General features: G+C 35.7%; 3 protein-coding genes across 4 annotated transcripts; 1 reads left to right on the forward strand and 2 right to left on the reverse strand.

Annotated features, from left to right (window-relative positions):
• Positions 1-467: 467 nt before the first annotated feature.
• Positions 468-7,004, reverse strand: LOC110797538 (uncharacterized). The gene is made up of 13 exons (XM_022002660.2): positions 6,728-7,004; positions 5,788-5,870; positions 5,541-5,598; positions 5,399-5,458; positions 4,767-4,896; positions 3,549-3,772; positions 3,376-3,468; positions 3,219-3,290; positions 2,339-2,371; positions 1,986-2,126; positions 1,390-1,446; positions 882-977; positions 468-800 (listed from the first exon to the last, which is right to left on the reverse strand). The coding sequence occupies exons 1-13, from the start codon at positions 6,821-6,823 to the stop codon at positions 759-761; spliced, it is 1,185 nt and encodes a 394-aa protein (XP_021858352.2). The 5' UTR covers positions 6,824-7,004; the 3' UTR covers positions 468-758.
• Positions 7,005-7,987: 983 nt separating this feature from the next.
• LOC110797537 (pyridoxal kinase) lies at positions 7,988-14,697 on the reverse strand. Its single transcript, XM_022002659.2, has 13 exons — positions 14,500-14,697; positions 14,265-14,382; positions 13,934-14,027; positions 13,729-13,833; positions 13,133-13,216; positions 12,265-12,338; positions 11,293-11,357; positions 10,684-10,747; positions 9,562-9,627; positions 9,346-9,402; positions 9,028-9,072; positions 8,882-8,935; positions 7,988-8,536 (listed from the first exon to the last, which is right to left on the reverse strand). The coding sequence occupies exons 1-13, from the start codon at positions 14,586-14,588 to the stop codon at positions 8,396-8,398; spliced, it is 1,056 nt and encodes a 351-aa protein (XP_021858351.1). The 5' UTR covers positions 14,589-14,697; the 3' UTR covers positions 7,988-8,395.
• Positions 14,698-17,005: 2,308 nt separating this feature from the next.
• On the forward strand, positions 17,006-21,538 carry LOC110797536 (uncharacterized). 2 transcript variants are annotated; one of them, XM_022002658.2, is made up of 4 exons: positions 17,006-18,356; positions 19,366-19,479; positions 20,926-21,094; positions 21,166-21,538. In XM_022002658.2, exon 1 carries the CDS (start codon positions 17,113-17,115, stop codon positions 18,343-18,345), a length of 1,233 nt encoding a protein of 410 aa, XP_021858350.1. In that variant the 5' UTR covers positions 17,006-17,112; the 3' UTR covers positions 18,346-18,356; positions 19,366-19,479; positions 20,926-21,094; positions 21,166-21,538. The 2 variants fall into 2 exon arrangements, with proteins under 2 accessions (XP_021858350.1, XP_021858348.1); XM_022002656.2 differs by having other exon boundaries at positions 20,926-21,538.
• The last annotated feature ends 749 nt before the right edge of the window (positions 21,539-22,287 follow it).

The raw sequence follows: 22,287 nt of genomic DNA on the forward strand, positions 1-22,287 counted from the left end.
TCAATAAGCAGAAAATGTGTTGAAAATTGAAGTACCCCTCTGTCCCCTAATACTCGACTTATTTTGACCGGACACGCTTGTCAATGCACAATTTTGACCACCAATTTCTTTAATTACATATTATAAAAACTTATAAAATATTAATATTTTATATAAGAGATACACTTGGCCGGACACGGTTATTAGGAAGAAGAATTGAATGAAATAAAATAATAAAACAAGTGGGGTTGAATAGATATTTTAATAAGTAAACAAGTGGGGACCATGTCATTTTGATAGGGTGGGAGGTGGGGTGGGTTTATGAAATTATTTGTTTAATAGGATGGTGGGTCATTGGGTAAATTAAATGTATTATTTAGTTAGATTGTGAAGTTGATAAGTTACTAAAAATGGCAAGTTTATCTCTTAAATAAATACGGCCAGAAAAGGCAAGTGTATCCCTTAAATAAATACGGAGGGAGTATATATTAAGATAAATCCAACAATATATTATACACTAACATTTGTTTTCATATACTAGAAATAAAATAGGGTCAAAGTGAATTATGTGAATAGTGCAAAAAGTCAAAACAGGTCGAGTATTAAGGGAATGAGGGAGTATTGTATTTGAGAGATATGTACAATCGTATATCTGCAAACAACTAGCTAAACCAAAATTCTGTTACATTCTTGCTTTGTAAAACGTTATCAGCCTTGTATTACTCATCTAATCATCTTCCTTTCTAGTGTCAGTCTGTTGTACATGATGCATGCTTCATCTAGTTGGATTCATTCAGCATCTCAACAACCACTGGGGCGTACTGCAAAAGATAATTGACAGAGAAGTTAAGAAAAAACACAGCTGATACAATTTTGCACAACATTATGCTGTACGTTATTACCTCATCATCTTCTTCAAAATATAATCTGTCCATATCACTTTTTCGCTGGAATTCCCAGCCAAGTGTGTTCTCGAGCAGTTCTCTTAGTTTTCTGGTCTATTGAGAGAAAAGTAGAGGTCTTCATCAATTAATCAGCATAAGTGCATAAATTTTAGCAATGGAGAAGCATGAATGCAGCAAACCTCATTCTCTGGTTTTAAAATCCATAATGCATGCATATGTTTTTCACTACCCCACACACAACAACAACACACATACACACACACACACACAAACCCCAACTTAGAAAGGCCTCAAAATGTGCTCTTTCACTTCCATGCTGATATCTTCACCCAAAAAAAAAAAAAAAAAATTCCATGCAGTATAACGAGGATGAGATTATAAAAATAAATGTGGAGTAAAATGAAGACAAATGAAGTACAATTTTATTTTCAATTGTCACATACGAACTAAAGAAAATTTGCAGAAACACAGCAATAACACACTCAGTAATATTGAACTAACTCACCCATGTTAAAAGATCACCATCAAGAACTGAGGCCTCATCAACCAGCAAAAAAAATTCCTGCATATCGCATAGAAAAATGTCAAAATTCATAAGCACACACGTAGGTAGACTTATCAAGTTTTAGCTGAACTCTATTCAGCTGTTTTATCTGTCACAAAGTATGATCCTATGAAGCAACTGTGCTTCAGACCATCCTTTTTCCTTTGCCATTCTTTTTCTTCTGGGTAAGGGTTTGAGATGGTAAAAAATGCTTCAGTAGTGAATAAATTAACCCTTTCCCAATCGCTGCAATCCACTTTCACAGCCCAAGGAAGACGTCAACAGAGTGACAAGAAAGAAGAGGTGTATGCTACTAGATGAACTACAACATGCTAAGAGCACTACAACTTTTAAAAATAAAATAGATATCTGGAGATGAAATGTCAGACTTGGGAGTTGGTGCAGGGATATGAAAGAACCAAATATTGCGGAGGAGAAGTTTTCAGCTTAACGAGTCCAGGATACAACCCTCACAAGCAAGAAGGAAGCATACTTCAGCAGACTCTATCACTTTTTTCTGTATGTATACATGAATATTTATTTTGTGAGATGATTACCTTGCAGAGGTGATGCAGAAAACTATCGGAAGTAAGCCATGAATCATCCAGCAATAATGATGATTCCTTCTCTATACCGCAACTCCTTGCATGATCCCTTTGAAATCCATATTTTAGCTGATAATACACACACTTGACGAACTGCAAGAAGTTTTGTGAATGTTAGGAAGGAAAGAAACAGAGAAAAGTGTGCAGCATGTCCTGACATCATCAAATTAGAAGTCTATCACAAACATCCCACATGAATCAACTAGCCATTTATCCCCTTAAGGACTATGAGTCTATGACTTCACTCAAAAAATCCAAGTGGTAATATACAGGGAATGTATAAACAATTAGGTAGTAGATTTTACCTTTACGAAAAGCCGGCTCCTAGTATGAAATGGCTGCAAGATGAAAGAATTTTCTTTTAGTAAAGAGCACTCTATGTTTCATAGAAACTCACATGATAGCCCCCATCCCACACTGCCACACACTGAGGGAAGAGAGGGCTTTAAGCTTATCAGAAGTCAAACCTAACCTAATTTGAAAAAATCCCCACAATAACAAAATAGGCTCTTCTTTAATTATATCAAGATCTGGTCAAAACACTTCACTTGATCCTGTCAATTGAAAGCTAAGTCCAGCTACTCTAAAAGAGCCTATGATTGTGCTTCCAAGTAAGAAGAAATTATTCTTCTTTTGGCCACCGTCCTTTTAGTAACTAACTTGTTTTACTGGATCTTTTAATATATTTCCATCCAAACTCAGGAACTATAGTAACATACTGCATCCAACTATCTTTTCCTGCTTAACACCTCTTCTACTGTTGAGGGAAACTTTCCAGCTCGAATAATAGAATAAATCAAATGATTTTATTTTTACTCTGCTTATATTGTGAAGTAGCAAGCAACCAATATATTCCCCCATCAATGGTCTAGCAGAAACAAGGGTAAAAGATTTTACTGATTTTCTTATGAACCCTAATTCCCACAATAGAGGCAAAAACCTTGTGAGAATCACTGAGTTGGTGATACATTAAGGAATTATTATCACATAACTTCCCAGAATCCAAAAAAAAAAAAGATTCAAGAGTTATGTACAACTGCTTAAAACCAATAACAATCACGAAAGGACGACTCAAAAGCTGAAAGAGAATAATTGCAATGTGATTCAAACCCAAATATGTATGGACTTCTGATAAGGAAATTCCAAACTGTGGAGCAGGAGAGGATTGCGAGTGAGCACACTTACAGCTTGGGTACATCCAAATAGAAGACTGACCAAAGATTTCCACTGCAGAAATCCGTCGAGTGATTGCCCCATCTGTAAAAAAATTCAATTGTCATCAAAGAGAAACAATAAAGTGCTACTATGGTGATTTGATGTGCTGTAATAGTCAATGTCATACCAGAAATGCAATAAATGCAAATTGCAGCTCACCGAGAAATCTGTCTTCATTACCGCCACACTCTTTCATAAGAATGGTTTCCAGAATATGAGTCTGAATAAATCAATGACAAAGTTATGAAGCAAAAAAAAAAAAAATCAATGGCTACAGTCAAACATTTCTCTACAATTTACCTTGTCCAGATTCACAGAAGTAAGTTCTGCTCCAGAAATTCCTTTCTGCTTGATAACCCAAGGAACAGGCGTATAGTAGCATCCTTTATTTTCAGAACTTTCAGCTTCTCTGTGAAACTTACTATTCTTCAATTGCTCAGCCAAAGCAACCTCCATGGTGGTTTTGGGAATGTTACCAACTAGGCTTGATTCACATGCCACTGTAATTTCCCCTCCTATTGGTTCTGTGAAATAGGGAAAGAATGAAACCATAGGCTGTCAGAGGTTAAAATTATTCTATGAACACAATAACTAAAGAATAGAAAGGATACAGGCTCCCAACTCAGAAACATATTCTTTCAACATTAATAATTTGATTAAGACAGGGTATATTCATGGCCAAACAACTACTGACACATAAAACTAAAATTAGGAGAAAGACATTTAACAGCCTCCCACAAGTTCCGTAGAAAATAAGCTGGATAAAATACAGCAATTTATCCAGAAGGTCATTGACCATCAATCGAGATTGCAGAGTCCACGTGTATGACGACTGAAAATGCTTGAGCCTGCAATTGCCTTCATATTTTAATGAAAATTCCCAAATATCAGGTACTTAAAATTTATGCGTGAAACCGTATTCTGAATACATTACCCCATTAGCCACCTTTGTTCTCTTACTACAGTTCAAGCATTTCAAAATCCTCACTTTTCCAGTTCTCTATCATAAATATCACATTCATAGAGTCAATTAATATCAGACATTTAGTCCCTTGCTCCATGCATATAATTAGCCAATGAATATTTTATAAGAGTTACTTCAATAGTTCAATGCGGTTATTCGTCACAGGCAACCAAAACAAAATGTAATACTTATAGTCAACTCAACCATAATTGTAACTTTCACAGGCTTAACAATATGGATTCTAACAAGAGCAAGTTGTAATGAACTTGCTTTAACTTGCTTAAAGGGGGAGGGGTAGCGTTGGCAATGCACTGTTAGCTTGTAGAAGAGAAATTCAGTCAGTCCTATCAGTAGACTTAGAAATGCTATACAAAGAGGAGAGAGTTGTTTTATTTTATTAGCTTTGTTTTGGGAATTGGGACTGTCCAGTCACTCGTATTGTAAACCCCATTCGATGACTTAATCGCATCGAAGTACAATTGGCTATCAATTCACAAGTTGGCTGTACAGCACAAATGCAACAGACGGCGTACAAAACAGATGAATATTCTTACCAATACGCTCCATGACATCCTTAGTAATGTAATTCGACAAACGTTTCCAATCTCCATAATCACTCAATGTGTAAGGGCCAAGATGTCTATCAAATTCAAACTGTTTCACAGCCTGAGCATATCTCTCTTCCTATATTGAAGCACAGAAAGGATGTTAGAATATCAAAGTTGGAAGCCTTATCACACATGACACAACAAGAGTTGTACCTCCTGCATTCTAACACAAGTTCAAGCATATGAAACTGTCACACCCAAAAACTTTTCAGATATGAAAACAACAACCGACATCACGGCATGTATTTGCTGTCCTTGCCAAACTGAGTGTTACAAACTTGACTAGTCCACAACCATGACTAAGTGAATTACTTTTTATAGGATTATGAAATCGAGCATGCCGATAAGACAATAACACCGAGAATTTTTAAAAGCAGAACTGTTTTAGGTACAAGTTCCTTTAATCATGAGATAACATTGAAGATGCTCAAGGAATGATGGGAAGTCATCCATGTTAGATGCATCGTGTTCCAAAACTGGAAGGCATCATTTGTAGCTATGAATTTTTCCACACAATGCGAGAGTGACCTTAAGGTATCTCCATTAGCACACCAATGTTTAAAACTAACAAGACTAACCTCTTCACTTGGAACTTTCACCAGTCTTTCTTCTTCTAGGTTCCATTTACGAACAACAACCTGTTGCAACCAAAGAAAATGAGATGGCACCAACAACTGGACTCCAATGGATAAGTTCATAAGATTTAGTAAGAAACCATACCTCAGATGTGGACGTCTCGATAAAGAACCCAATAATGGGTGAAAACTCCTTTCCATCTCTGCACAAAAAAGTAGAGAACTCCAGACCATCAAACCACTCAATTGGGAGATAAAATGTCAGACACAGAATAAGGTAAAGCAAAAAATACCACTAAGTTGAAGGGTACACATTTAATTCATTGATCACAAACAAGCCAACAAACACCAAAGCTCAGACAAGAACAAATGAAATAAGCAGGGGAACATACTTGGTAGATGAACTGTAAAATACGAAATGAACTCCGGGAGGAATCATCTTAATACCCTTGAACTCAGGCCCAGCAGAGTAAACCTGAGGGGGAAAAGAGAAGGAAAAGAAAAACAAAAAACTGTTAGCGGTTTGAATATCTACAATCATTCACATCAATGTCCAATGTAAACCTACAAGGTAAAAGTACAACCTAAAAAAAAAAATGCAAAAAGATCATAACCTCATCTAGCAAAGACAAATTGTATAAACACAGTGGTGAGCAAAGATGCAGGACTGAGAAGCTACAGAAATATGATAGCAAGATAGCATATCGTCAACCTGATGGAGAGACTTATAAACATATTTGCGCGGTAACAACATTTAACCAGCCAAAATTCAGCTAGAAAACACACATTTTCGTCTTTAGACAATCAGCTTCTAAAAGCATCTTCTGAACAACCTAAACGAAAGTAAGTTGGCTACTAATCAGTTTTAGTAAGCTCTACACATATGCCCGTAAAGTAGCAAATACTCCACATTTCCCTTATCAATTTCCTAACCTCGAGCACCGTTCCTAGGTCACTTGGCCAGCTAAAAGCCGAGTATAGTTTCAAAGACCAACGATTTTTCCTAAGATATTGCCATTAGCATCAATACTATTAGCACAAATAAAACAAATCAGGTACAAGAATAATTTGAATTCATCCGAAAAACAACACAACCCCATCATAATCATTAGCCATTGAAGTACATATAACACAAATGAGGTGAAATCAAACAAAAGCATCGCTCTTTTCTGGAACCCCATAAAATATTTCCAGAAATTTTAACCCCAAAACTTATAATCAATCAATAAATAATAAATTGTGCAAAACATAACAACAATCTTGAATTTGTCATTTTTATTTATACACAAAGCCAGAAAATAGAAAGAGAAAGAGAGAGATTTAGTAGGTGACCTGGGTGTCAATGCCAATAAGGGTGAACTGAGGAACATCGAGAAAGAGGAGAGTTGAGCCTTGCTTTACCAGTTCTAGTGCCTTTTCTGGTTCCATTCTCTAACTTCTCAAATTAGTTTTCTGGTTTGATTTGTTTTCAGTAGAAAAATCGGAAGCTTGATTTTCCAAAGGAATTTCTCTTGCAGACTTGTAGACAGTCTAGTACGAGTTCATGAAGGCTTTAGAACCCATAATTGTCTCTCTAGAGTCTATTTGTAATTTTGTAAGGAGTACTAATGAGGGAAATAATCAACGTCGATTATTATTATTAAATTATTACTAATGAGGTGTTCGGCATCTTGGTGGCCGTGGTTAAGGCTGAGGGCCTATGTTCGAAAGGCTAAAGATTCAGATCCTCCATTCCTCATTTGTAATTTTTACATCGATATTTTTTTTGGCACTAATTGTAAAACGTTCTTATGTGTAACTAGTGAAAATTGATTAAATTCACCAATACCAGCTTGAGTGTATCATTTTAGAAAACTTATTACTCTTGTTCCTAAATAAGTGTCATGTTTTCAAATCAGACGTTCCTAAATAAATGTTTTTTTTTGGATATACATTTTTTTCACTTTTCTACAAATCATGATAGTTTTTTTCTTACACATTCTACATTTTCCCATTCTCACATCCACTTTTATTTGTACTTTATCAATAAATAATCATCTACTTTTCCTCCTTACCCATAAAAACACTTTCAATCATTGTTTTTTCACAAATTCTTATTTACAAGGGGTGTACAATAAATATTGTACAATGAAGTAAAAGTTAACTCAAAATACTTAAAAGTTAAGCTTATATATGTAAAAGTTATCTACTTTTTAGTGATAAATTTTTTCATTTTAGTAAAACTTATTTCTTCAAAATCACTAATAATGTATAACATTAATCATTTAACCATTTAAAATGTTTATCAATCAACGTTCTTTTTACTAATATAAAAGTTAATCAAAATTAGGTTAAAGTTACAAAAAAAATGAGTAAAAGTTATCTTGGTGTACAATAAATTTATTGTACACCTTGTGCGCGCAAGATCTTTTGTTGTTTTTTTCATATACTTTATACTATTACAACATTACAGCTCTTTGTTACCGTGTACTCCGTATCAAGCAAGCTACTATCAGTGTAATAATGATCTTGCTTGAAATAAATGTGAAATCATCTTGCTTGACTCTTAAATTCCAACTAGCAACATAAAATAACTTTAAACCCTTGAATACATGCATATAATTTTAGTTTCAATTAACAATCAAGAATAGAAATAAAGGTTAACAAAAACGACATTACATTTACATTCTCCAGAGCAGCACTTTGTGGCTCCCTAAACACCAAAAAGAAATTTCTTTAAAGATTTGAAACAAACAATGTGGTGTGTCTATATCGAGCTTTTGTGTCAAAGTCATAATATCTTATGTTTTTACAAAATGAATATAAAGGTTGTTTGACTGAAAAGGGAAATCATTTGAAGCTGTAATGAGAGGGAACTACGAAATTGGGAAGGTTGTTTGATTGACAAAAACGTTGAGTACAACTTCCCGAGCAAGTCTTAAATGGAAGAAATTGCTTCCAAACCTCCACCGGTAAGTGTGATTGGAGTATTACTTTGTATTATCAAGCAGCTACTTTGCACTAACTATACTTGTCAGCATTGAACTTGACTTGGGGATTACGGATATCATCCTGGCTCTGAATCAATCGGATTTCTAGACTGCTCGTCTTAGGATCAAATCCTGCAACTTTGTAGTCGTGTATTGTCCTATGCAGAACTGCCTGTTCAAATGAAATTCATGCTGTGTAAGATGAATCACAATGAACACAATCCCAAACAAACATATAAATGTAGACCATATTAGTAATATGAGAGTTTGTGTGAGTTTTTTGGTCAAACCTCATTTGACCAATTTTTGTGAGTTTCTTGGTTAAAACGGGGCAAGTAATATGAGACGAAGGGAGTATCATGAATCATGAGATTACCAAAACTAAAGCACCAACTATCCATGACTTCAATTTCCTTGGGTTATTATCATAAATTAACATAACGTACAGAGGCCAATCATATAGCTGTCATATCATATCATGACACTAGTACAAGCAAGAAAATTAAGTGGGAAGTACCTGCAAACTTGAAACTGCAAGTTCTGCTGCTTTAGCAAGATTATCAGGGTACTTCTGTACAACAGAAAACATGCAAAAATAAGCTAACATATGAACAAAAAAACCAAGTCAAGAAAGCTCAGGTAGATTAAGGAATGCAGTATTACATTGCTCCATCCGAGTAGTAGTGCAGTCATTAGGTCTCCTGTTCCCTACACAACAAAAGAACAGTCTCAGGCAATGCAATTACTGAATTTAGAGATTTGGAAAATTCAATATAGCACAGTTGACTGAACACCAGAAGAGTTTCAAGACTGAAAAGTTTTTCACACAAATTCTTTAGTGTCTGTAAGATATTATAAGAGTAGTGCCGTTTATAGCAAGGCACATAACTTGGAAACTTGACCAACATTTACTTGGAGTTGCAACTACAAGTTTTTCTCAAGCACCACACAAAATGACGGATAAAACGAGAAACTAAGTACCGTAAAATATGCTGGGATTTTTGGAATCATAATCTTGAATTGCTCAGGTGTCCCATCCTATATACGATGGAAGAAAAATACTGTCAGGATCTCAGGGAATAGAGGTTTACCCGAGCACAATGGGATCATTGGTTTATAAGTTAAAGTCACAGCTGCTGTCGACAGATACTAGATATGTAAAATATAAAAGAAGCATAGGATCACAATAATACAAACCTTTTCTTTCTTATTGCTGCCAATGAGATAGAGATTACCATCAATATTTATGCTCGTGATGACAACCTGGAAATTCACCATCCCACACTCGTCACAACTGGAAATAAGTATCAAAATTGCATCAAGATAAATATCAAAAAGAGGTGGGGGGGAAAGTCAAGAATGATCAAATTAACTGCCCAGCAAAATTTTATTACATTTATTGCTATTACTGAATCATGACCAGCATCCATCTACGCTGAAAGAAGAAACTGTACTATCAAACACTCAAAAATACAAGTGGAAACCCGGAACATGAATAACTTAGTTTAGTACTTTAGTAGTTTAGTTTACTTCAAAATAATTTTCACACTTTCATATCATCAGCGGTCTTTGCCTAATTCTCCACATCTGACCTTTTATGTATCCTGCACAAGTTCAATTTTGGCAAAACCTATATCTCATGTGTGTTTCCTCATAACATCTCTCTGCGAATGCCCAAGGTTTATTACATGATTTGCCAATGAGTAGTTCTGGAATAACACAGTGATAAAAGACGACTCTTTATAAAGTGATAGCCTAAACACTAAGCGTAAGGGTTGGCTTTTAAAGGCATATGGCCCATATGAGGTTTTATTCATCACAAGGATTTGAATAACTTTTGCTGTCTTATTGTACTCCTTAATAATTTTATACACCATTATATTCTTAGAATGGGCACCCGTCAATTGAGTGCTAATTCTACGTTATTTACCAGCAAAGTCAATCCTTCATTTTAGAAAAATTTCCAGCTAGGATTTCCTCACCTTGGAAGAAGTATCATATTACTGTAGTTTCTTTCAAATCAGTTGACTTTAATCGAAAGGCAATGGAATCAACCAACTCATAATCCTAGCAGCAGATACGCCAAAATACAAAGAGAGGACAGGAGAATATTCCTAGGAGCCAAGGACAGTATCTCAAATTTAACGTTTAAACTCCATAGATATTGCTTTAGCCACAAGGTCCCACAACCATATATTGACATATTTAGTTAATTACACTAACATGTATTACTGAGGAGTTGCATCGCCCAACAGCATTTAAAATTATCTTACAAATAAAGCTTAAACTCATGATGAAAGTATAAGAAGAAGAAAAAACCTTTGCTGGTCCAGCAACATGAAGTTTGTTACAAGCTTCCCTCCCATCTTGTTCTGATACAATCCTGTCACAAATACAGGGTCTAAAGCAGCAGAACACAAATATCCAGAAACTCTCAACTTATTTTCAGATTGTTTATACAGGAGGAAATTTTAACAAGAAGTCAGATTGCAGGATGGAATCACGTCCACCAACCAGAAGAAAAGCACCATAAACAAAAGGCAATTATATAAGTCAATTGTCTTTACATGCAAGCCAAGTTGAGTCCGTTAACAATACTTGTTGCAAGATATTCTAAGTAACTAAAAACCTAGCACTCCAAGGTCCTTGTTTCGCATTATTTTTAAACTGGAAACAAGCAGAGCTTGTCAGTGTATATCTACCTCCAAAACACAATGTTTTCAACTTTAATTGGTCCAACAACCAACCACTCAAGGAAGATTTGAGTAAGCGGGAGAGTAAAAATGTGGGAAAGAACTGCTAAGAAATTATTTCTTATCCTCATAATTGAAAAGTTTCCCTTTTTCTTTTTCAAGAAATAGAGTTGCTTCAGAGACCAGAGTACACCAGATAGAATCCTTAAGTTCAAAATTCAAGAAGGGTCGATACCTCAAACCAGTCAGCAGTTCAGCTTCAAACTGGTTAGGCGTCAACATCGATGCAACAGGAACAACCTAGGCATCAAAGAGCCACCAAATAATATAAATTAGGAGTTATGGACAGGAAAGAAAGGCATTAAAAATATCATTTCTCTTAGAGAGAAAAACGTAAACTTAAATCACCAGTTCAAGGAAATGTTACTGCCCAACAGCAAGCTAACATTATCATACAAGCATTTGCCTTAATTGCCTCATATACGCAATAGCAGAGAATGTTTTACCCATTAAAAACTAGTAGGTTCATTGACCAGGGTAGTGAAATATGCCCAATAAAATTGCAACATCATGGATAGCAAGTCGTGTGATTTAACATCGGATCAAAATACTTTATTTTGTTAGTCCGCATATGGAGAAATTCAGCTTTGTTTGCTTTATTGTTATTTATGACTAAGTACGTCAAGCATTGATTTTATCTAGAGAATACCACATGACACCTTCTGCATCCCTCGCAAGTGCCACGATTATCAGCTTGTTTTCCATCTTCCTAGAAAGATACAAGATCCTAGCAGGAAATCAAACAACTGAACTATTTACTAATGAAACTGACTAATCGAGGGCAGATCCAACAATCACCATCTCTCCAATTAGCTATCTTCAAGAGCTGGTATTCATGGTAATTAAATGCACACATCAGTACATCACTGTTTTAATTCACAAGTTGGATAAAAAATAAGATCCTCTCAGCTTGATTGACATCTAAGACATCACTATCAAGTAAAAAGCAATAGCAGAATCTTGAGAAAAATGAAGCGCAAGTATGCAGCTCTATCATAGGAATAGGAAACACATAAAGTACATACATCCCCTAGGTTCTGACAACTTGGAGTTTGACAGATGAGTCGCGCTTGCAAGATCGGCATTTTATCTACACAAAATGGTGGCCTTTTAACACAGTGGATAATTACCAGATAAGCAAACACACCTTTTCCCTATATACTGACACCAGGTCTTCAGGAACATAAAGCTTTCCTTCATCGCCCATGACTGGATCACAAACTGAGAAGGAAAGTAATGTCAGGAAAATCAGACAAAATGAAATCATTAGACATTTATGCAAAAGAAAACATAAATAATTTAACCACAGCTAGCTGAAAAAGAGCAAACGAAATTCCAAACAAGATACAAGAAACTTCAAAATTATACACTTAGAATTGTATAATATGATTATTGATGTTAAAAGCACCAACAATATCCATAAGAAAAGAAAACTAGAAAGGAAGAAGTTGATCACATGCTACTATTTAAGTCTACAATTTCTTTTCCCCACTGATTCAGTTATGCTAGAAGTTATTCGGCATCGATTAGAGAACTTTTATGTTTTAGAAGGTATCGACTAAAGAAAAAAGAACACATGCCATCATATATGATGTAATGTTCTTTTTTGGAAGGAAAACATCCATCGGAAAAGGATAGATACCATTCTATATTAGAATAAATAAACAAGAAAAAGTTATTCATCTAGTAATTGTGTTCAATAACAGCTCTTTCATAACAAGGATCATCTAGAAATGCAGTTTACAAAACATGAGATAAAGATGCTACATATCAAAGATATTCACGTGATCCCATTAATACTGGTAGTTTGATGATTCAAATTCAAAATGACGAATGATCTTACAGTGTGAACTTGCTTGTACTACTAGTAAGGTAATTAGTAAATATTCGTAAGTGCTAAATGGGCAAAATATCTGCAAAGATGAGCTTCAAAAAACCTTTTCACTGTCCAAGAAAAAAGAACTACTTCTCATTATTTTTGTATACGAAGTATATAAAGAGCTTGAGAGTCCTACCATATATAAGTCCAGGATTCACAGATCGCAGTTTAGTAACAACTTCCAATACAGTATCCAGAAATGAGACAGAACCAATATAACCTGCAAAGCCAAAGAAAGCCACTTAGATTTTCTGGACGTTCTGCAAAAACAAGCATGTTTTTAGGAAATGTCTTAAGCAAACATAACACATAATACATTAAGGCCTTACAGTATAACTCAAACATTATTTCTTGTGACTCATTTGCATACAACACCAACCATATAGGCTAGAGCACAGAAAGTAAAATGTCGATCAACTTAATATTTGATTAGCAGGATTTGGATTGATTCTAGTTTGGCCAGACTGCCAGAGCACCTTAGTTGATTTGTTTCAATCTAATGGGGAAAACGCCGAGTCTTGTTAAACAAACATGTCCCAAAATTCCATCAATGTCAACATTAGTATCACTCAAGTAGTTCCATTAGTGTGAGTAGCTTCATCAATGTCGACATTGGTATCACACGAGTAGTTCCATCAATGTCGAAACTAGTACAATAGCGCTCGCATAACATATACCATCTTCTACTAGAGCCAGAAAACTATATTGCATTAAACATAGTCCAATTCTTACCTGTCAACAAATGAGTGTAGAACAACAAATTATTTGCTTCTAGACCTTCTACTAAGTCCCATAGTTGTTTCCCATTCAAAACTTGGCCTTTAAATGTTGGATATCCTGCATGATCCACAACTTAACAAAATTAATGAGCAAAAGGGTCAACAAGTGTTCAAATTTCTTGTGGAAAAATGAAATTCATGGCAAAAAACCAGCTTGCCTGTGTGATTAGAGAACTGTACGGAATTGATCGGGTCTACATCATATCCAAGAAGTTGAAGTGGAAAGACAGCCGATTTATTGCCTACATAGCCCTGATTCCAAGGGAGCATAAAACAACAACCATCATTGAACCAATGCTTTAACAAATCCCATACAGAAAAAGGATAGCATCAAGGCCAACTACACATAACTAATCATGAACTATATCATACTGTATCCACCAAAATTATTGAAATTCCACTCAATTTCGCATGCCCCAGATGATTTTTTCCTCAATGTTTTTATAAATTACCAAGAAACAAACCACATCAAAACAAAAAATTAATTACCTGAACAGTATGAGACTGAATACTGAGAACGCGGCCAGTCTCAGAAGGCAAAGCAATCGATAAAATTGGAGGCTGCGCCATTAATGATTTCTTCAAACTTCTTTTCCAATTAATAAACCTGATCAAATTAACAAGGAACCCGCGAAATCAATTTCAAACAATTCAATGTGAAAACATCCACAGATAATAGTAAAAGGAAATAAAAATACTCATCAACAACAACAAAATAGAGCACCTGAAATTTAGGGTTGTTGGGATTTTAGAGGATAAAAAAGGGTGAGAATCAATGAGCAAGATTGTTGAAGAAGAGTACGAGTTTGACATTTAATTAGCAAATGAGTCCATTTTGTTCCAGTTATTGTGAAGTTTGACTAAATTGATATTATTAGTGAGGCTGCTAATGTGAAAGGAGATGAAATCATGACTACATTCTTTCATACTTCGTCACTGATAAACTATCTTTAAGAAATTTAAAATCTTCCACCTAACTAATTACCTAATCCTTACTTGCGCGAAACTGACCCAAAACCAGATCCGCAACCGATCGGGACTCGAAATGTTGTTAAATACTCCGTAAGAACCATGTAATCCGACCGTATTCGAGGCGACGAGACTGAGAACTAATTTTGATTCGAACCCGAACCCGAGACACAAATTGGAAGATGACCGATAACATAACTCACCCGATCGAACAATAATCCGAATCCGATTTGACTCCCGACCGACAATGATCTGGACCCAATTATAATCGGCACAACATGTTAGTGAAACGACTTGTGGGGACCAGTTATCCGATTTAGCCCGAATCGTTGCTAACTAGACTTGTAATTGGCCATATTAAATAGTAACTCCAAACCTAAACTCGACCCGATCCTTCTTACGATTATCATACAAGAATACGGATGAGTTGATAACCTAACTGATTTGAATAAAACTCAAATTTGAAATACATTGAACATTAGTTTTTACATCATGAATAAATCATAGGTTAAAAACTTGACCAGCCCCTATAGTTATCGGACATATTCTTGATCCATGCCCGGGAGTTAACCCGGCCTGAATTTATTCGACCCGATAATTATCTGATCCAAACTTGACCCGAACCCGAAATTCCCCGCTACAAAATTGACTTTAAAACCCAACTCTATAAGACCCGAACTCAAAATTGAACTCGACCGGAATATGAGTCGATCTGAACTTGACATGTATCCAAACTGGAAAAAAAAAACCAACATGCCCTGTCGAAAACCAACCCGACTTGAACCCAAATGATAAAGTGACCCGACATGACCCGAAAGAATCATGATCCGAGACCCGGGATGACCCGACCTGGACCCAAATCGACTAACTGTGTTGACAACTCTGACATTCAATAGTTCTTTTTTTGTTTTTTGTTTTTTTTTACAAGTCCATTTAAATAGTCAAAACACCCGATTTGAAGTAAAAAGCCCAATCCGGGTTCGAAGTTAAAATTTTGATTTCGAGTTCGGAATGTTAAGTCCGAACCCAAGATGGACCCGAATAGGATACCGAGCAGTACAAATTTCGATTGTGACCAATTGACCAATTTGGTAAAATGCTAGTTGAATGACAATTTAGCAATAAAAGTTTCTCAGGCTACAAATTGGTAAATAAAAAAAAATATTGAATGACAATTTGGTACTAAAAATTACATCCATCGACAGTTGGGCCACTAATTCGAATTGAGCTTGCAAAAGCCTATATTTCGACTCCATACTTTATCGGGCAATTAACCAAATTGGTAAATAAAATGGTTGGTTGGGGATTATTTGGTTGCAAAAAGTGTTCATGCGACAATTGATTCAGTTAATCTGGTCATAAATTTTTGGGTCGATTCAAGTTAGGTTGATTATTAACAGGTAATAATTGGCTAATTACAACCAACCGTATAATAAAAAAATGGCTTGTCAGTGAGGTTAGGAAGTCTTAGCCCTAGAGCTGGCAATGAATTGGGCCAGGTATCAGGTCGACCAATTTATAAACGAGTTGAGATTTTCCCAACCAAGTAAACAGGTTGAGATTCTCAACTCAACCTGAAGTGATTTTAAACAGGTCAATCCCAATTAGTTGTATGGGTTACTTTTAAGTTAAAAGTTTTAACCCGACTTAACCCACTCAATTAAGCAAATTAGGTTAGATTGATCTATTTAATTAAATAGGTTAAAAATCTTAACATGACTTTTAGGACAAATTGTTTTTTACCACCTAAAAACTAAAACTTGTATTTTATCACCTAAAAAAGAATTAAAACCTGTTTTTTACCACCTAAAAACAAAAAAAAGTAGATGCAACCTTTATGTGTGGCTACCTAATTCAATTTCTCTCCAACTTTTTACATTCCTTTTATGAATTTCTTTAACTCTTTCACCCTTCTCTCTTTATTTTCATTAAATTTTGTTAATTTTATGAATTAATAACGGTGAAAAATTATGTGAATTCATGGAAAATAAAAAGGCGGGGGAAGAGGAGAGCGTTAATTACATGAAATAGTGGAAGAAAAGAACATATATGAAATATTACCATTATTGTTCCCCACACATAACATTTTCATCTATTTTCTCATTTTTCAGGTGGTAAAAAATAATTTTTAATTTTTTTTAAAGTGGTAAAATACAAGTTTTAGTTTGTTAGGTGGTAAAAAATAATTTTTTGGTTTTTTTAAGGTAGTAAAAAACAATTTATCCTAACTTTTATCATTGAGTTGAAAAATGAATTGGTAGATTGGATCAGCTTTTGCCGGCTTTACCCAGCCCGCCCAAGACAAGGGATTGTGTTCAAGTGTTGAAGTAGAAAAAGGGGGAGAATCTTAAAAAAAGCGCCAAACAAAATGAGAGATCAAAACCTCCATTTTCGAGCTCAAAGGCATTCATTCACCAAAACAATGAAGCGGAAGAAATGGTCTGAATTTGAAGAGAAAACCCTACTTACAAAATACGCAGAGCTCCAAAGTTCGGGAACCTTATCAAAGCTGAAAACCCGAGAGAAGAAATTCAAACCAATTGCTGACCATTTGAACGCAATTCATCATCTTCAAGATCCGATTAACTACCCATTTAAGTGGTCATGGAGAGACGTATCGATTAAGGTCCAAAATATGAGACATCAGTATTTGGGGGTGAAGCAGAAAATCAGGGTTTCAGATGGGGATTTCAATTGGGATGATGGGGAGAATCATTGGGAGAATTTCATCAAGTATAAGGAGGTTTTTGGGGATGTGGAGCTTGAATTGAAGGATAATAAGAAAGCGGGTATTGGGGATTTTAATGAAATTGGGTTTTTTGGGGGAAACGGGGATGATGGTTTAGGGTTAGGGTTAGGGTTTGAGATTGACTGTGATGATTTTGAGGACGGTGGGGAAGTGGGTGAGGAGGAGGAGGAGGAAGAAGAGAGAGAAGGTGGGGATTTTGTTTGTGGAGAGATAGAGGAAATTGAGGGTAATAGTGAGGGTTTGGGGAAGAAATTGAAGAAGAGGAGGATTGCTATGTTGGGTGCTAGGGTTTTGGAGTTGAGAGATGTGTTGGTGAAGAGGGATGAGAAGAGAAAGGAAAGAGAGTATGGTAGAGAAGAGGTTTTGGCGGCTAAAGAGGGAGGTAGGATGGATATGGAGATTTTGAGGGAGAAGAGGGTGAGGGAGGCAGAGGAGAGGGTGGAGGAGAGAGAGTTGGAGTTGGAAGAGATGCAGTTGAAGTGGGCAAGAAAAGAATTTGATAGGAAGTTGAGGTTGGAGAGAGAGTTTGATGAGGAAAGGCAGTGGAGGATGAAGATGGAGGAGAAGAGGGAGGAGGAGGAGCTTGAGTGGAGGGAAAGAATGTTGAGTTTGCAAATTGAGCATGAGAAGCAAACAATGCAAATGCATGCTGATGCTTGCCAAAACCAGTTGCAAATTCTCGGGATCATGGCACGGTTTATGTGTCAGTTTTTCGGGTCAGCTGGTGATGGGTTGGGTGGTGGGCTTAGTGGTCTTCCTCCTCAGGTTCTCCAGAATTTGCAGCATCCAGGACAAGGAGACTTGGGGGATAATAGCAAGCCTGGGTCCAATTCACCTCCAGAGTTTATATGAAATATCTAGATGTAACTACTTCTTATCCTTTTTCCTTGGTTAAGAGACACAATTGAGATGTTAGCTTGTTGATATGTGCTGTATTGGATATGCTGTTATTCAAAAACTGAAAGTATATGGTCTTTAATTTCAGCAACCTATTAGATTTTCGCAAAACATAACGTCTGTTATGCACATTTCTGTAGTTGCAGTCTTAACTAATTACTGTGTTCTCTTTATCCATTATACATTATGTGATTGCCTTGCACATTTTTTGGCCTTGCTCTGTTGATTTTCGTGGTGAAGAAGTACCTTGCAAAACAATGTGATACTTGAATTTTATTATCAACAAGCAACATGGAATTCGGAAGTAGAAAAGTCTTAAACAAATTTACAGTGTTCTCTTTAATTTTGGGGTCATTTGGTTTTAAGAATTGAAAGTATTACGGGATAAATTGGCGATCACATGCATATTGAACAATGCTACTCCGTATAACTGAGTGTGTCATAGTTTAAGAAACTGTATTAGTGGTATAGGTAGCTGTCCTGCAATTATGCATGCATTCACAGAAATTCAACCCCCTTCAACGTCCAAAAGAACACAAACGAAAACAGAATTTGCGAGCCACTGGGCATCAGTGACGGGGGGGCAATTTTTATAAAGTGTTCGTGTTCTAAATAATTTACTGTTGGTAGTATTCACTTGTGTACTTTAGTGAGGGTGAGCATCAGTCTTACTATTTTGTAATTAATTTGATAATGTATTGATTTATTTTGAGGCTGATCAGTTTCTGCTATTGATATTTGCAGTCTTTGAATTTGATATATGATGATTACAGATTTGGGGTATATAGCTGTTAGGTTTATATCTCAATTACTTTATGACTTATATCAATTCGCTTCATCAAATATGACCATTTTCTAATTTATTTTTCCCCATGTAACTCCTTACCTTTACCCCTGCATTTACCTTTACTCCTTACCACCCCACCTAGTCAATTCTTTAACTGCAGTTGATTAACCTGTCTTTCTTTATTACAGTTCATTGCGGGCTTTAGTATTATGGGCCTTATGGCTGGTGAGACGGAAGTTTAAAAGAAGGCTTGTCATGTGGATCATGATGCTGTTGCTGAAGTTTTTCATGCTGAGCATACTGTAAGTCTGTATGTTATGATATCTATGCAACACCTCTGCCCCTCCCCTGTGTGACTTGTGTCTAGTTTCAAGCACATTTGGAACCTAGTCATCCTAATGTTCTGTCTCCTCCTCTCGAGCCTTGTTTTCTACCTCCTTTTCTCCATTGCCACTTTAATTATTATGTTCCTTTTCTTGTTTCCGTTCAGCTTGTCCCTGTTTTTTCCTTTCTCACATTTTATAGGTTGACGCATCACACTTTTTATTTCCTCAAAATTTTAAAAAATTCTATGCGGTGTGCATTGCTACTTGAGTGGTATTGTGGTTTACAAGCTTCTTGTGGTCTTTCTAAACTGAGAGAGAGACTTAGATTATCCTTTGAGGGAATACCAGTATTATCCTTTGAAGAAACTAGCCAAATATCCTTTTCCTGTTTTAAAAGTTCCGTGTTCCTTTTTAAGTTTATGTTTGATCACACTTTATTTATTTATTATTATTATTATCATCACTATTATAATAAAATATGGCCAATATCTGTATACTTTACTAGTTTACTGTGTTGAAGCTGTTCTCCTTTATACTTTGAACAATATTGTTGGGTTTCAGATGCATATTTTGAAATTCATGTGTGTTGTTGATAGTGTGCCAACCAACAGACCCCTTAGTACTATGTCAGTCCTCTGAATATCTGATGTACAGCTATGGATGACGATTTATGGCATTGTTTCTCCCTCCTTTTTGTTTTTTGTGATTGTTTAATTGGGCATCTAAGTTGTTGCGAACTTGCGATAGTATGTTTGCACAACTCAGAAGCTTGAGGAAGGGGAGTAGAGGGAATTATGTAATTAGGTTTTCTGCTTAGACATGAGTTAGACGTGGAACCATATGGAGTAGCACTCTGGTTAAAGGAGTTTTGAAGATTCGTTATCTGAATAGACTGAGTATTTGAAAATGTTCTATTTAATAATATCCTGTAAACTTCCTACTACATGCATAAATCTCTAACTAATAATTGAAAATGTTCTGTTAATTTGCTGCATAGGATGATTAGGATCTCCAACTAATGATAAGTCACATAAATGTGGATTTCCTTGAAATTTTCTCAACAGCCATTCAACTACTTGTATAACTTGTTTGGAACTTTTCTGCTAACTACTGAGGCTTTGTTATTTTACCGTTGAAAGTACGGTGTGTAAATATTTGGTGAATTAATTTAAGACGAGTTGAAATTAAAGGGACAATAAATTCATGTTAGTTCAGATAGTAAGAGCTACTAAGTTCATTTTACAGCTAAAGTGAAGTTGAGATAGGGTTCAGATGAAAAGAAGGAAGATAGATGTTGAATTGTGATCTTATTGGTTTCAACTTTCAAGTTTCAAGTTTCTTATTTATCTTATTTAGAAGACTTGATGTGGACTATTTTCCTTCACCTTGCTGATTCCAAAACTTGCATAATATCAATAATAGGGCACTGGTGACATTATGAGTTACAATCCCATAATATCAAAGATTATGGGACAGAGGGAGAGTGTGCTAATGATGGAGATGGATATTAAGGGAGAGTAGGATTATTTCTGGCAAGAAGACATGCTGCGGATTCAGCCAACTGTTGCTTCCAACTGCCAGTCAAACTTGAGTTAGTTGATCTCATTCATATCTTTTTATGAATCCGGTTCTTCTGCTAAATTGGTACTCCGTATTATTCAGGTGGATGATGTAATTACCTCCGCCACCACGTGTCAGACCCTTGTTTGTGGGAATAAGTTGTTCATGAATGGTGACTGCTTCGAGTAATCAATGCTCCCAAAAGTATCAAAGAAGTTATTCATACAGCAAGAGAAAAGAAGATAAAGAGAGATTGTGTACAAGAAATCCCGCTAAAATAACTTGTTTTGCAAAATTTGATGAGAGTTGTCAAGTAAAGTGTGATTTACTTTTTTTTTAGCATGATACTGAATTAAACTGGAAAGTTTCTTGTGTTCTACAGTACTACTCCGTATGTTCTACTAAAGCTCAATTTTATGTAATCCGTACACCTTTCTGCAGTTTTTAGGACCAATCTTTGATGTATTTATCTGAACAGCAAGGATTTGTGTTGTTATTTACACTTGCTTGGTATTTAGATCAGTGAAACATGAATCTCCAAATTACCGTCCACTCCATCCTTGATCATGATTTATGAATTAATTATGACCACATGCCACCTAATTATCACGCAGGATAAAACCGTCAGTCCAAGTCAATCCTTAATTGTTAGTTTACTACTAACTCATCCTCTGCTTTCCATAGCTATATATATAGACTTATATATAAGCAAGCCTATTAATCCTACTTATCTTGGGTTAATATAATTAAGAAGATGAAGAAACCATATCGTAGCAAAGATGGAAGAAACAAAGGTGCTTGGTCTAAGCAAGAAGATCAAAAGCTGATTGATTACCTGAAATTCCATGGTGATCAAGCTTCTTGGCGTTCTCTTCCCAAAGCTGCTGGTTTGTTCGTATACAACTCTTCATCCATTTTCGCATGCATCTTAACATGTCCATAACATACAACCCATTGTAGGTTTAGATCGTTGTCAAAAGAGTTGTAGATTAAGATGGTTAAACTATCTAAGGCCTGATATTAAACGAGGGAACTTCGCTCAAGACGAAGAGGATCTAATCATCAAGCTTCATGCTCTTCTTGGCAATAGGTACGTACATTTCTCATCATCCACCGGCACTATATAATCTTCTTCTTTATTCTCTATCTTACTCGACTTCTTAACCGATGAATTAAGACCCATTAAAAAGGTTAAACTTGGGATCATATCTGAAAGTTCTTAAC

This window comes from Spinacia oleracea, chromosome 1 (assembly GCF_020520425.1).
Source record: "Spinacia oleracea cultivar Varoflay chromosome 1, BTI_SOV_V1, whole genome shotgun sequence".
Lineage (NCBI taxonomy): Eukaryota > Viridiplantae > Streptophyta > Magnoliopsida > Caryophyllales > Amaranthaceae > Spinacia > Spinacia oleracea.